Below are 11654 nucleotides of genomic sequence, written 5' to 3' on the forward strand. Positions count from 1 at the left end.
GAAGTGGTGCCTGGGTCGATAGCCGTCTTTCTGATGATGGCTACCCCGCTCATATGATTCAAACAACAAGATTTCTTCATCTGGTTACACGTTCCCTACCTTCAGCCATCGTGGACTGGATGGGGAAGAGGCGCATGAGTAAATGGTTTAACCATAAGAATTATGGACTGAGTAATCCAAAGGGGTACTTTATTTTTTATTTAATGAAAATCTAGTTTATGAAAAGAAATCATCTAATTCTTCAATTTTTTGTGTGAGGAAGCCAAAATTTGTGCTCACATTCAATGTTTCCATTATGTATGTTTCTATTAAGTTCACTTCTGCCACTTTGACAATAGTGCTCAAGGTTTAAGATAGGCCTGGCCTAGTTGAATTTTATTGGGAAGAAGTAAAAGTACTAACTTGAGAAACTGAAAGTTAATGAGAAAAGAGAGAGATTTCCATATATAACACAAGAGGGAAAATCAAGAAATTGAAATTTATTTGGATAAGTCCTAAGTTGATTGACACAAAATGTGTAGCATATACAGACAAGATCAGTAAACAAAGTTAGTCATATCTATTGTCATATACAGGGAGCCCCAAAAGTCTTGGTGCAATATAACTTACAACTGCACCAAGATTTTTGGGACACCTTGTATTTAGGACTAGAAAGGACTTTAGAGGCCATCTGGGTCAATGTCATCATTTCAGATGAGGCAGCTATGACCCAGATAGATGAAATGACTTGGAAAAAGACACACAGATAACAACTTGCTGAGCCAAGATTCAAGTCAAATTTCTCTCCAAATCCAGTGGTCTTTCCATTGTATGTATCATCTTGCCTCCAGTTTGGTTGAAAAACTGGAGGTATGAAATTATAATAGAAATAATATATAAGCATATTTTAATGGACATGTAATTTTAGTTGATGTACACATTGACAGTGGCAGAATGTTCTTGCAGTAATGATGGGGTTTCTTAAGTATCACTTTTATCACATACTTGAAACAAAAAAAAAAATTTTTTTTAGTGGAAACACATGTGTCTGCATTCATAATGGAAATGAAGGAAGAAGTATGGCTCAGTATACAAATGTTTCTTTTAATTATACCCTCAGAATATATAAAACATATAATATTTGAGTTGAAAGTGGATCAACTTCATATTAATGTTTTAGCTAATCACAATTATTATTGGGAGACTGAAAAAGCATAGTATCAAGGGTGGGACTTATATTTTAATCTCATTCAACAAATACATATCAATTATCTGACACTTTCTTGTCCATAACCTGATATTCTTTTAGCCACAACATACTACATCCTTTGAATGTCCTGGCTCTCTGTACCTAAACTAAATTATGTGGTTGAGCTAAAGTCTTCAAAATGACAAGTCATCTATTCCATCTTTGAGATCTAAAAAAGAAGCTTCCATAGCCTTGCTCAATCATTCATACCAAAAGAAAAAGGGGTTAACTGCTGTTAATCAATAAATCAGTAATCAACCTTTCTTTTCAAAATTATTTCTATTAGCAGCAGGAAAACAAAATATACTCAGGACAATGGCCCAAGTTTTGCCTATATAGAGCTATCAAATGTTTTGGCTAAATTAACTGGTCAATTCATTGGAAACAACGTGTGGCTGTTATTCACTAAATTAACCAGCTTGTTGGTTAAATGTAACTGGACACCTATTTGTGTATACATATAGTAAAAGCACTTGCTTTTTCTCTACAATACAGGCGGCAGCAAAAGAGAGTTGCAAATGATGAATTGCCCAGCTATATCCTATGTGGTGCTGTCACTATGAAAATCAATGTGAAGGAGTTTACAGAAACATCTGCCATCTTTGAAGATGGGACTGTGGAGGAGAACATTGATGTTGTGTTCTTTGCTACAGGATACACATACTCTCTTCCTTTCCTCGAAGAACCTATGGAAAAGATCTGTAAAAACAAGATCTTCATATACAAATATATCTTCCCCTCAAACCTGGAGAAGGCAACTCTGGCTCTCATTGGCCATGTTGGTTTGCAAGGCTCCATCATAGTAGGTACAGAACTCCAGGCCCGCTGGGCCACAAGAGTATTCAAAGGTGAGCAGGTTCTCTTAATCACCAAAATTCCTAACAAATTGCCAAATTCAATTGGAAAGTTAGTGCTTTCTTGTCATTTTATACTAAACGGACTTTAGTAATCAAAGGAACAAAGGGCCAATGGTAAGAGAAATTTTTCAAAAACAATTAAATAGTGTAAACATAATGTTGATGGGCATTTTTTCCAACTTAAGAGAATAAATTGTTCTCTCAATCTTGAGGACACTTTTCCATTCAATTATGGAATAAATGAATAATTTTTCAGTTGTGTCTGACACTTTGTGATCCCATTGAGGGTTTTCTTGGCAGAGATACTGGAGTGGCTTGCCATTTCCTTCTCCAGTTTAGGAAACTGAGGCAAACAGTGTTAAGTGACTCACCTAGGGTCACATAGCTAGTAAGTGTCTGAGGCCAGATTTAAACTCAGGAAGTCTTTCTGACTCTAGGCCCTGCACTCTATCCACTGCACCACCTAGCTGCCCATGGAATAAATAGGTTGAGATAAAACTGCTTAGATGGGTCCTCTGCTAGGTCATTTATATTATTCTTATCTATTCAATAATAATAGCCATATTTTTTCTCATTTGATTCTTACAACAACCCTGGGAGGTCGATGCTGTTATTATCTCCATTTTACAGATGAGGAAACTAAAGCTGAGAGAGACTGAGTCACTTGTTTAGGTTCACACAAGTAGTAAGTATGTGAGATGGGATTTGAACTTAGGTCTCCCCAACTCTAAGTCCACTACTCTTTCCCACTGCACCACCTAGCTGCCTAAAAGTAAAGCAGTCATGCTAGTAGATAAGAGTTTGATCTGACCAATTTCAGTTATTATACATAAGTGAAAATATTTTTTAAAGCATCAAAATATTCAGTAATTCAAACTTCTTGTACTTCATCTCAATACAGTGCTTGGCACATAGTAAGCATTATATAAATGCTAGCAATTGTTGTTTTTAATGAGATTTTACTTAATTCATTATTATGATATTTAGAACTCTTTTTCCCCCAATTCCTTAAGAGCATTCTTTCATGAAAATACTGGAGGAAATATGAAATACTAATTCTCATAATGAAAAAGCCCCGGGGACTTGGATTCTTAGGATTTTAATTCTGCTTTCAGTTATGCCACTTACTAGCTATATGACCTTGGGGAAATCATTTCTGGGACTTTTTTTCCTTAAATACAAAAGGATGAGGGTAGACTATGGCCATAGGATCATCGATTTTAGGGGAGGAAGGGACATTCAAGACCGTCTAGGCCAATCCTCTCTTTTCTCAAGAGGAACCCAAGGCCCAGAAATACCAAGTGCTTTGTCCAGGATCACACGTCTAGTAAGTGTCAGCGGCAGGATACGTCCCTATGTACTCCTCGCTCCACCTCTCTTTGCCATCCTGTTGACTAGATGATCTCTACAATTCTGACTAGCTGACTCCAACATTCCATACAGTCTATGGACATTCAGAACGGCTGTATTTAAAAGAACATTTATTGCTCCCCAAATCTGTCACCCTGAAAAATGCCATATGAAAAACTGGTCCCTCCCAGCCAGATATATACACGCCTCATTTACTCTAACTTGCTTAATAGCGTATGCTCATCACATCCCTGCTGACATAGCCACTGCCAGAAAGTAACGCAAGCTTTTCCGAGTATTTTTGTCTAAGTGTTCACTCACGCTTGGCCCTAGATTCCTTTAAAGAATAGGATGATTGCCTGCAGCAATGAAATCTCAGCTGAGATAATCCAAGCAAGTGAGTGAAACCTCAATCTTCTTTCTAGCTTTCTCCAGCGATGCTCAGCAGCCTGGGACAAGGTACAAAGAGGTGAAATCACGAGGGTTATTTGGGGGAATAGGTCCGGAATGACTAAAGGTGAGATACGGTAAGCAATTCCAGAGTGGTAGCTGATATATCATTAAAGCAGTGAATGGATGAGTTATAGACCGGTTATGAAACACATGGAGACCGAGTGGCAGAGATGGAATTGAAGAGGGAGGAGTGGAGGATTGGGAAAACAAAGAATGAGTTCAGCATGAGTGAGAGAGCAGGGAAGGCAGAGTAGGAGGTTGTGGTTTCAGAAGGAAACTTCGAAGTTAAAACTAATTGTCATTGATTTCAGGCTAATTTTCTGGAACTAGTCAACTAAGGGTAGACACATCAGTGTCTAGGATTATTTTCCAAAGGTGAGATCACTTTTTGCAGATTTTTTTCTTATATTTATTTGTACGGAAAGACTTTACATAGGCTCTGCAGTGAAAGGAAAAATGTAATGTGTGTCCTATAGCAATGATCCCAATAACTATACATTAGGGAACCTTTTGCAAAAGCTTATGCATCCACTCATTCGAGGTGCAATTTAACTCTTTTTCTACAATCCCTGCTGCCAATGCTGTTTTGTCCTATCAAAGGTCCTTAAGGGTTTGTATTTTCATGCTTCCTGGTTTCGTTCTGGGTCCCTCTTGTGGCACACACTTTATACCAGCTGTGTGTACTCTGTGTATACTGTGTATACTCAAATAGAAATGAGGGTCACTAAACCGTACATTAGGATCCCTACAGGTCACATATTGACTTAGAAAACCAAATATTAACATTATCTGTGCTCTATTGTATTTTAATTTATTTTGTTAAATGTTCCTCAATTACATTTTAATGTAGTTCAGCCCCACTTCTGTGTGTTACAGTACTCAGGGCCTCATTTTGGATATCTCTGCTTTACACGACAGTGTTACAGAGTTGGGTTTGTTTATTTTCAAGCAAAGTACTTACTACAATGTGCCATCAACACTATGAAACTCTTTTTTAAAATGACTTCCTTATGCTTTCAAAAATAAGTACTCCATTTAACATAACACTGACATATGGCCAAAAAATCCATCTTCTTGAACTTCAAGAATTCAGATCATTTACTGGTGGGACTAAAGTTTATTTTATAATAGAAGTAAAATGTATTTGAAATTCCCACCTCCTCCAGGACTTGCTGTTGGCTCAGCCATACTGGAAAGAGCATTGGATTTGGCATCACTAAGACGTGGTTTAAACCCTAGCTCTGATACTTACTAGTTGGGTGACTTTGGGTAGGTCATTTCATTTCTCCAATATTGTTTTCTCATATGTAAAAAGAGGATAATAACATTATCTGCCTTCTTTTCCTTAGATTCATTGAATCTAGTGATGAAAGGCATATGAATACACCAAGCCCAGAGAAAGGAATTACCTCTCTCTTGCTGATCAAAATCCTATCCAGTCTTTAAAGCCCAGCTGAAGTGCCACCTCCTCCAGAGAACCTTCCTTGATTTCCCCAGTTAGAAATGATCCCCTCCCCCACTTTACTTTTCATAGCATTTCACTTTCATCTCTCTGAATTATGCATCGTTGCGTATTGTAGTTATTGGCACATGGGTCACAACTTCCACTACACTATTAGCTCTGTGAGAGAAGAAACTATGTAACATCTAATCTGTGTTTCAATCAACAACCCTTCACTGGGGGGCTTCTTCTGTGCCAGGCATTGTACTAGGCAGTACAGTGAAAGTGGAGCCTATATTGTGTCAAGGGAGACAACATGTACATATACAGCTGGGTACAAAATAGATATAAACTAATAAGGGCAGCTAGGTGGCACCATAGTGCATAGAGCACTGGGCCTGGAATCAGGAAGACTCATCTTCCTGAGTTCAAATATGGCCTTGGACATTTCTTAGCTGTGTGACACTGGGCAAGTCACTTAACCCTGTTTGCCTCAATTTCCTAATCTAAAGAAGGAAATGGCAAACCATTTCAGTATCTCTGCCAAGGAAACCTCAAATGGGATCACGAAGAGTTGGACACAACTGAACAACAACAATTGGGAGGGGAAAGGTCTTGGCCACTAGAGGATTCACCAAAGGCAGAAGGTAGTACTTAAGCTGAGTTTGGAAGGAATCTGGAGATTCTAAGAAGCGGAGTTGATGAGGAAGTGTATTTCTCCCATCGCCTAACACAGTGTTCATTTTACTAGTAGGTAATTAATAAATGCTATTGAATGGAAGGAAAAGCCAAGTGTCCATTGTAGCTAATATCAAATCCTTTCTTTCCCCAACAAAGGACTGTGTAAGATTCCTCCATCAAACAAAATGATGGCTGAGGCTACCAAGAAGGAGCAGCTCGTAAGAAGGTATAATAATTGCATTTAAATAGTATTTTAAGGTTTATTAACTAATTTTCTCCCGATATCCCCCTAACATAGGTGGTACAAACATGACTAATTCTATTTTACAAATGAGAAAAATGAGACTTAAAATGAGCAACACATCACTTGCTCATGATTGTACAGAAATTGTCAAAGCCAGAATTTGAAACAATTTGAATTTCCAATATACTCCATAGTAGGCAACACTTAACAGAAAAGGCATTCCACAGATAACAATTGAAAAAATGAAGGTGTCAATAAGATATTATATTACTGATAAAAATCTAATTGCGATAAATTATAATGAAGAGATCAGAAAAAAAGGTCATTTCCATATCCTGGTGAATGTCCCATAGAAACAATGTTGTTATTTTTAAATCTGATCCCAAAGAATTAAATGCACGAAATACTAAACAATCACCCTTCAATTCCCTTCATTTCTTCCCACTTCATATGTGCCACAAACTGAAAAAAAGATCCAATCAAAACTAAAGACTGAAAAAGATTGTCCGAGAAGAGTGAGATTAAAGGATGAGGGTGTTGATATTTAGATAAACACCCACCTTCTCCTACTGTATTCAAACCATTCCTTTCAGAGATAACTGGGATTAGTGCTGTTTCCCCTTGGATTCTACAGACTAGGAGTATGATTTTGGGAATTATAGAATCATGTAGAATCTCAAAGATGGTTGGGACTTCAAAAGCCAGTTATCCGATGAGGACTTGAATAAGAATTCCCTCTGTGGAATACGCTACAGGTTATTATTCAACTTTTACTTGAAGATATTCAATGAAAGAGAACCCACTACCTGCCAAAGCAGCCCATTCTATACTGGGAGAGCTCTAATCCTTAGAAAGGTTTTTCCTGATTTCAAGCCTCAGATTGTTTTTTGAATCTTCCACCCATTTCTCTTAGTTCTGAACTGTGGGGTCAGGCAGAATAAGCCTAATTCCTCTATCTTACGAATGTCCTTCATGTTCCCTCTAAGTCTTTTCTTTTCTAAGGGGACCATCTAATCTCAATTCCTTTTAACATTCCTCACCTGACGTGGCATCAATACTTTTAATCAATGTTTGCCCTCATCTGAATATTTTCTAGCCTACCTTTTTAAAATACAGTGCCCTGAACTGAGCACATGATTACAGAGGTGGTATGACCAGGGCAGCACGGTGGCATGATAACCTCACTAGTCCTGTACAGTATGCCTTTCTTAAAGTAACCTAAAATTTTATTCTATTTTTTTCCTTCCCTATCTCAATTGACTCACAATTTTTTTTTTGTTTATTTGGACCAGATTTGTGATTTCATTGGTATTGGGAACCCCCAGTGAGAACTCTTCCTCTATTAATGTGGACTAAAACCCGCTCTACAACTTACCATCTTAGGTATTTGCTTAGGACAGTAAATCTCAAGCTTTTTGGTCTCAAGATCCCTTTACACCCTTAAAAATTATTGAGAATCTCCCTGCCGCCCCCCAAAAAAAGCTTTTGTTTGTGTGGATTGTGTCTGTATTTGCTTTATTAGAAATTTAAGTGTCTTAGTATGAGGAAAATAGTGTTGACCTCACAGAACTTCTGAAAGAGATTCAAGGACTCTAAGAGTTCCCCAGGCCATATTATGAATTAGGCAGTGAAAGAATTTTTCCCATTTTACAGATAAGGAAACTGAGACTTAGACATTTAATCACATGAGTAAATACCCATGGTCACACAACTAGTAAGTATTAGAGTCAGTATTTGAACCTAGGTCCAGTGATCTTTCCACTATACTTACAATCCTATAAATAGTAGGCTCTGCTGTGATCTTAATGTTGTTAATTAGCATTTAACTTTTTAGCAACAAACCATTGAATGTATTGAAATATACCTGTAAGTGGATTTTATGAGTATCTTTCACACATATCATGGAGAAAACTTGCTGATCTATTCAGGATTACAGCTGTTACATTAAGTGATGAAAATATAAATAATCATTCAACCATCAAGTATTAAGGGCCTGTTACATACTAGGCACCTTGCTAAGAGCCGAGGATTTAAAGACCAAAAAAGAAACAGTCTCTGACTTTAAAAACCTTAAATTCTATCTGTAGGAGATATGTATATATAAGTAGAGACAAAAATTATATGGAAAATACATGCATAAATACAAGATAATTGGGGGAGGAAGGCACTAGGAATTTGGGAAAACAGGAAAGGTCTTACCTGGAAGATAACAAGAGTTGAGTTTTGAAGGAAATAAATTAAGGTGTACATAAGGATGGCATGCATTCCAGGCAGAGGGGACAGTCCAATGCAAAGGAACAGTCATAGGAGATGGAGTGTTATGTAGGAAGAATAGCAAGGAGAACAGTTTTGCTGGAGCACAGAGTGTGTGAGAAGAATAATTATTAATGTAATAATAATAGTGTAAATATATATTTATTTACAAAATATATATTTTGTGTGTAATTTGTATACAAATATATATATTTATTTACAAAAATAGTGTAAATAATAATAATGTGAAAATAATGTAATAAAAATAGGTTAGAATCAGGGCTTTAAAAACAAAACAAAAGATATTATGTTTGACCCTAGAAATAATAGGGATCCACTGATGTTCATAAAGTGAGTGAGTGACTTTATCAGACTTTTACTTTAGGAAAATCACTTTGGTTGCTATTGAGAGGGAAGAGAATTCAGGTAGGGAAGCCAATTAATAGCCTCCTGCAATAGTCTAGGCAGGAAGTGATGAGGGTCTGAACTAGGGTAGTGGCCATATGAGATGATGTAGAGATAGAAACAGCAAGGCTTAGCAACTGATTAGAAATAGGAGGTAACAGAGTCATGACTAACATTGAACCAAAATCTGTCTTTTTGCAATTTCTATACATTGCTCCCAGTTTGATCCTCTGAGACCAAATAAAGCCAATCTAATCCTTCTTTCATGAAAAAGCCCCTCACTATCATGGGCCTAAGAATTTACATAGAGTTTACAAATAAACTTTATGGCTTCCCATTATTTCACTGAATTTCACTTCCTTTTGATTCTCATATACTCTTCCATAAGGCGTAGTAGATGGAGGATTAGCCTTGAAATCAGGTTGAAATCAACCTGGGTTCAATCTTCTTGTGACACTAGTAGCTTTGTGACCCTGAGCAAGTCTTTCAACATCTATTGGCATAAAATAAGTTCCAGGAATGTAACTACAATAGCTTGTGATCTGCGCTAGTGATAGAGGTAGTTCCCATACTGGGAAATGTTAAAATCACAAATCCACATTGATTTTAATGTACAACTAGTTGGTTTGGCCAAGATATACACTTATAGGACCTATTATATACCAGTTATGTACTAGGTGCAGGGGGATACAAATACAAAAAAAAATTTAAGAAGAAAAATTCCTACTCCCTTTTAGAGCTTCCATTCTAGTAATATTCTTCCTAAATTTGTGGTGACCAAAACTGAACACAATTTTCCAGCATGGTCTGATTAGCAAACAGTAAAGTAGGTTCAGCACTTCTGTAGTCCTAAACACTATGCCTCTTGTAATGCAATCTAAGACCACATTAGTTTTTTTTTAGCTACCATATACTGTTGATATTACTATATGCTACAAGCTAGTTTTCAGTCCGCCAAAACCTCCAGATTGTTTTCAGATAGACTACTACCTGGCCATATGTCCCCTATCTTTTACTTGTGAAGTTGATTTTTAACCCAGTTTAGAAGCAGATGAATTCTGGAACTTAATCTTGTTAAATAAAGTTTATTAAAGCTTAGCAAAAAGGTCAAGCTTTTGTAGGCACCTCTGAGTTTCATCCCTTCATGTACTGGCTCACCCATTACACTTCAGCCATAGGAAATACCCTACATGTAAATTTGGCATTCCAATTATAATGATCTTGGGTCATGGACCATAAAAGCGGGGTGAGGAATTTTTACAAGAAATATAATGTGTCTCTTTTCCTTTTCTCTTGAAGGGGTGTTATTAAGGATCCCACCCAGGGGAAACAGAACTATATTACCTATCTGGATGACCTTGCTACATGCATGGGAGCAAAGCCCAACATCTTACTCTTGTTCTTTAAGGATCCCAGGCTTGCAAAGGAAGTTTTCTTTGGTCCATGCACATCTTACCAGTACCGTTTGGTGGGCCCTGGAAAATGGGATGGAGCCAGAAAGGCTATCATGACTCAGTGGGACCGGACACTCAAGCCCTTACAAACTCGAGTCATTCCTGATTATCCTGAGCCTACTTCCATATCACATTGGCTAAAGGTCTGGGGGGCACCCATTCTATTTGTTGCTGTTCTGCTTACTTATAAATCCTCACTTTATCTGCAATTGACTCGGGTCACAGAAGTAGGGGAGAGAATTTCTACTTACTTAGCTAACACTATGAGAAAATGAACATGATTAGATCAGTTGGGCTATGAGACGAATATGAAATGGTGATACACTGGCTACCATTCCTCCCCCCAGCCATCTATTGGATAAATTAATTCAAGTCAATTATTATAATTATTAAATGCCTGCTAAAGGCCAGGTGCTGTGCTAAGCACTAGAGATATACAAAGAAAGGCAAAAAAAAAGTCACTGTTTTCAAGGAGCTCACAGTGTTATAGGAGAAACAACATGCAAACAACTACGTACAAACAAGATATAGACAGGATAGATTGAAAGTAATTTTAGATAGAAGGAACTAATATTAAGGGGGATCATGAAAGTCTTCTTGTAGAAGGTAAGATTTTAGCTGGGACCTGAAGGAAGCTTAAGACCCTAGAAGCTAGAAGGAGATGAGGAAGGAAAGAGTGCCAGTTATAGGGGACAGCCAGTTAAAAATGCAGCATTAGGAGATGGAGTGTTGTGGGGAGAAGCACAAGGAGGCCAGAAACACAATCATAGAATATGTGGAGAAGAGGAAAATGTAGGAAGGGATCAGGTTAGAAAGGGCTTTAAAAGCCAAAAAAAAAAAAAGGATTTAACATTTCATCCTACAGGTAATCAGACCTGAGCATAATAAGATGAATTTAACAGCTGTGTAGAGAATGGACTGGAGCATGGGGAGAGACTTGAAGCAGGGAGAACTAGAAGACTATTGCAATAGTCCAGGTATAAAAGGATAAGTGTCTGCACCAGGGTGGCAGCAGTGTCAGAGGAGAGAAGAGGGCATATACAGGAGATGGAACGTGAAGGTGGAATCAACAGGAGTTGACAAGTGACTAGATATGGGGCAATAAGAGAAAGTGAGGCATCAAGAATAACCCATAGGTTGGAAGCCTGGCTAACTGGGAAGATGTTAAAATCTTCAATATTAGGAAAGTTGGGGAAAGGAGAGGATTTGAGGGGAAAGATAATAAGTTCAGTTTTGAACATGTTGAGTTTTAGAGGTCTACAGAACATCCAGTTTCTAACCCTTTTAT

At 37.5% G+C, this 11654-nt stretch overlaps 1 protein-coding gene across 1 annotated transcript in view; it reads left to right on the forward strand.

Moving 5' to 3' along the window:
- The window catches only part of LOC114047637 (dimethylaniline monooxygenase [N-oxide-forming] 4-like), a 19992-nt gene extending 9184 nt beyond the window's left edge, over positions 1–10808 (forward strand). Inside the window, exons 5-8 of the mRNA XM_027868517.1 lie at positions 1–184; positions 1724–2076; positions 6167–6236; positions 10212–10808. The exon at positions 1–184 is cut by the window's left edge and continues 19 nt beyond it. Coding sequence (XP_027724318.1) covers positions 1–184; positions 1724–2076; positions 6167–6236; positions 10212–10641 — 1037 coding nt within the window. The 3' untranslated portion in view covers positions 10642–10808. The remainder of the gene's footprint in view (positions 185–1723; positions 2077–6166; positions 6237–10211) is intronic.
- Positions 10809–11654: the final 846 nt, after the last annotated feature.

The sequence above is a fragment of the Vombatus ursinus genome, unplaced genomic scaffold, assembly GCF_900497805.2.
Source record: "Vombatus ursinus unplaced genomic scaffold, bare-nosed wombat genome assembly UNPS02014789.1, whole genome shotgun sequence".
Lineage (NCBI taxonomy): Eukaryota > Metazoa > Chordata > Mammalia > Diprotodontia > Vombatidae > Vombatus > Vombatus ursinus.